The sequence below is a fragment of the Phytophthora parasitica genome (assembly GCF_000247585.1).
Source record: "Phytophthora parasitica INRA-310 unplaced genomic scaffold supercont2.78, whole genome shotgun sequence".
NCBI lineage: Eukaryota > Oomycota > Peronosporomycetes > Peronosporales > Peronosporaceae > Phytophthora > Phytophthora nicotianae.
In genome coordinates, this window is record NW_008649064.1 from 95,771 (window position 1) to 98,076 (window position 2,306).

The window sequence follows — 2,306 nt, forward strand, 5'->3', positions numbered from 1 at the left end:
GGAGGCAAAATGCCTCCTTTTATAATTAAGTACGTTTACGACAGGTCGTTATGGGCATAGAAAAACCAAGCAAATCACACTTGGAAGATTTGAAGTTGGTTCATCCCTCGCCTTAAAGGAGGCAAAATGCCTCCTTTTGATACCGACTATCCTAGATTTGTATACTATAGTTTACCAAAGTGGTTCGCGAAAGGGTTAATGGCAATAACTTTAACTTGTGCAAATCTTGTGTATTGAACTTCAAATGTTCATGGCGGGTTTGTATGGTATGGCGGATTTCACCGTCGTTGTCTGTATCCCTACAGAGTGGCTACGGAGGGGGTGGCTCCATTCAAACTGGTTGCGGAAACAGCGCCCCAAGTTTTTAAATCGCGAATGGAACATATGAGATTACATTGGGATGCACAGGCTACGGGATCTCGACACAAGTCAATATAGTTGTAACACTAGAATGCTGATCTGAATGCTCTTTCGTGGGGTTCATGGTGCCAAAATTGAAGCTAGCATTCTCTGACGCACCTGGCAACAGTGTAACCACAGACCCCCCCCCCCTTCTTTTTCGGTGACTAACAATGTGGAGTCGATGACAACGACGCGGACTGATGGTGACCCTGAAGGATGCTAGGATACTCTTGCTACGGCGTTCTCCAACAAGCGAGTCGTCTATTCTTTCTCACGCACTTCGAAGTTCCACCAACACGCAGTTTAGTGACACGGACCCGGGAATCAATGCCAACCTTACAGACGTCAAAGTAAGCTAATATCGAGATGATGTAGTCCAGAGAACACGGTACATCCTTAATCTAGTTGAAGGCGACTAAAGGTTGGAAGAATTGAGTTTAAGAAAGTAAGTGAAGCGCGTTCATGGTGGCTACCTACGAGCGCAGTGGGAAACTAGTGATGGTTGCGAAAGCGTGCCAAGGAGAAGCTGTAGATATGATGTTGTCCATTAACAACGAAAGCTACGCAAATGCTACAAGAAGTTGACACTTAGTGGATAACATAGAGATAAGCCAGTTAAGTCGTGATCTGCGCATTACGCATTTCATTGAAGGAGTTAGAGTAGCTAAAAATGATTTCACCATGAAATGAATCTGCTGTATTTGCAATCGCATTTGCTATATGGTTTTCCTCGTGAAGGAAAGAAGGGTTCTGTGTTAACCATGGCTCTGTCACACTTTCGCGATTAGCCTAAGAAGCGTGGCCAGCGATCTTGCGGTAGTCGTAGTACTGGGAATAGAGCTTGTATGGCACATGATCATACACATCGTTTGACGTCCATCCGCGATTGGACCATTTGGCGAACTTCTTGTATGCGAAGTTGATATCGCCCAGCATCTTATTGAGTTTTCCTTCTTCAAACGCGTTAACACCTCCAGCTCTCTCTTCCTCATCGTCTCCGTCGACGTTGTGGCTGCGTAGGGATCTCTTGACACTGGCAAACGCATCCGCCGAGCGAACCATTTCTGGCCCCAGCTTTGAAACGATGTCGCCTTGGGCGTTCGTGGCTCCACAGAGGTCGGAAGTGAGGAGGACAGCGGCAGATACCATCAGAAAGATGTTGGAAAAACGCATTTTCGCGGGTGACGCTTGTTCTGGGCCCGGGTACTGGAGGGGAAATTGCGGAATGACATAAGCTTGGATCAAGAACGACAGTCTTCGTGGCTACAGCGCCAACAACCACAGCGCGCATTTGTACGAGCAACAACAACAAACGCACGGCCTCTATGCTTCGGTCATAAGCTGGGAAGGATACAGTTTAAGATGTGAACTGGCATAGGTGCGAAAGCCTCTCTTTAACAGGTAGTATGTTGTCGCGGTTACCCAACGAGGGTATCAACTTGGAGATCTGCATTCTGAACATGAGAGTAATGCTAATTTGTACCTTCTTGTGGTTGAATGCGGCAATGACTTGCCGCAAATTTGGATCTATAAATTCATTCAGCGATGTGAGCTTCTCGTCCAGTATTGTGCATATATTTGCTTTTGTTTGTCATAAGCTTGCAGTTTCGTTGCTGCGTATCCAATTTTACCTGATTTTACTTTCCTGTCAACTAGGGTTACTACTTGCAGTATCCGTGGGTTTCTCCGCCAGACTGTTTCTGGCTGTCTTCAAGTCGTTAGCCAGGCTAAATGACTGTGTTGTATTTCATCAGACAAAACCAAGTAAAACTAGCTATTAGGTCCGTGGCGTCGTGTCCGTACCACTACCGGTATGCAATAATGGTACTTGAAGTATGTCCTGGTTTGATTGGCTAATCCTCAGTCAAGCATAGAAGAAACCGCTATAATATGGAACAAGGACG

The 2,306-nt window shown here is 45.9% G+C and overlaps 1 protein-coding gene across 1 annotated transcript; it reads right to left on the bottom strand.

Annotated features, from left to right (window-relative positions):
* Positions 1 to 1,191: 1,191 nt before the first annotated feature.
* On the bottom strand, positions 1,192 to 1,575 carry PPTG_18108 (hypothetical protein; the record flags this gene model as incomplete). Its single annotated transcript, XM_008916019.1, has 1 exon — positions 1,192 to 1,575. The coding sequence occupies one exon, from the start codon at positions 1,573 to 1,575 to the stop codon at positions 1,192 to 1,194; it is 384 nt and encodes a 127-aa protein (XP_008914267.1).
* Between the last annotated feature and the right edge of the window lie 731 nt (positions 1,576 to 2,306).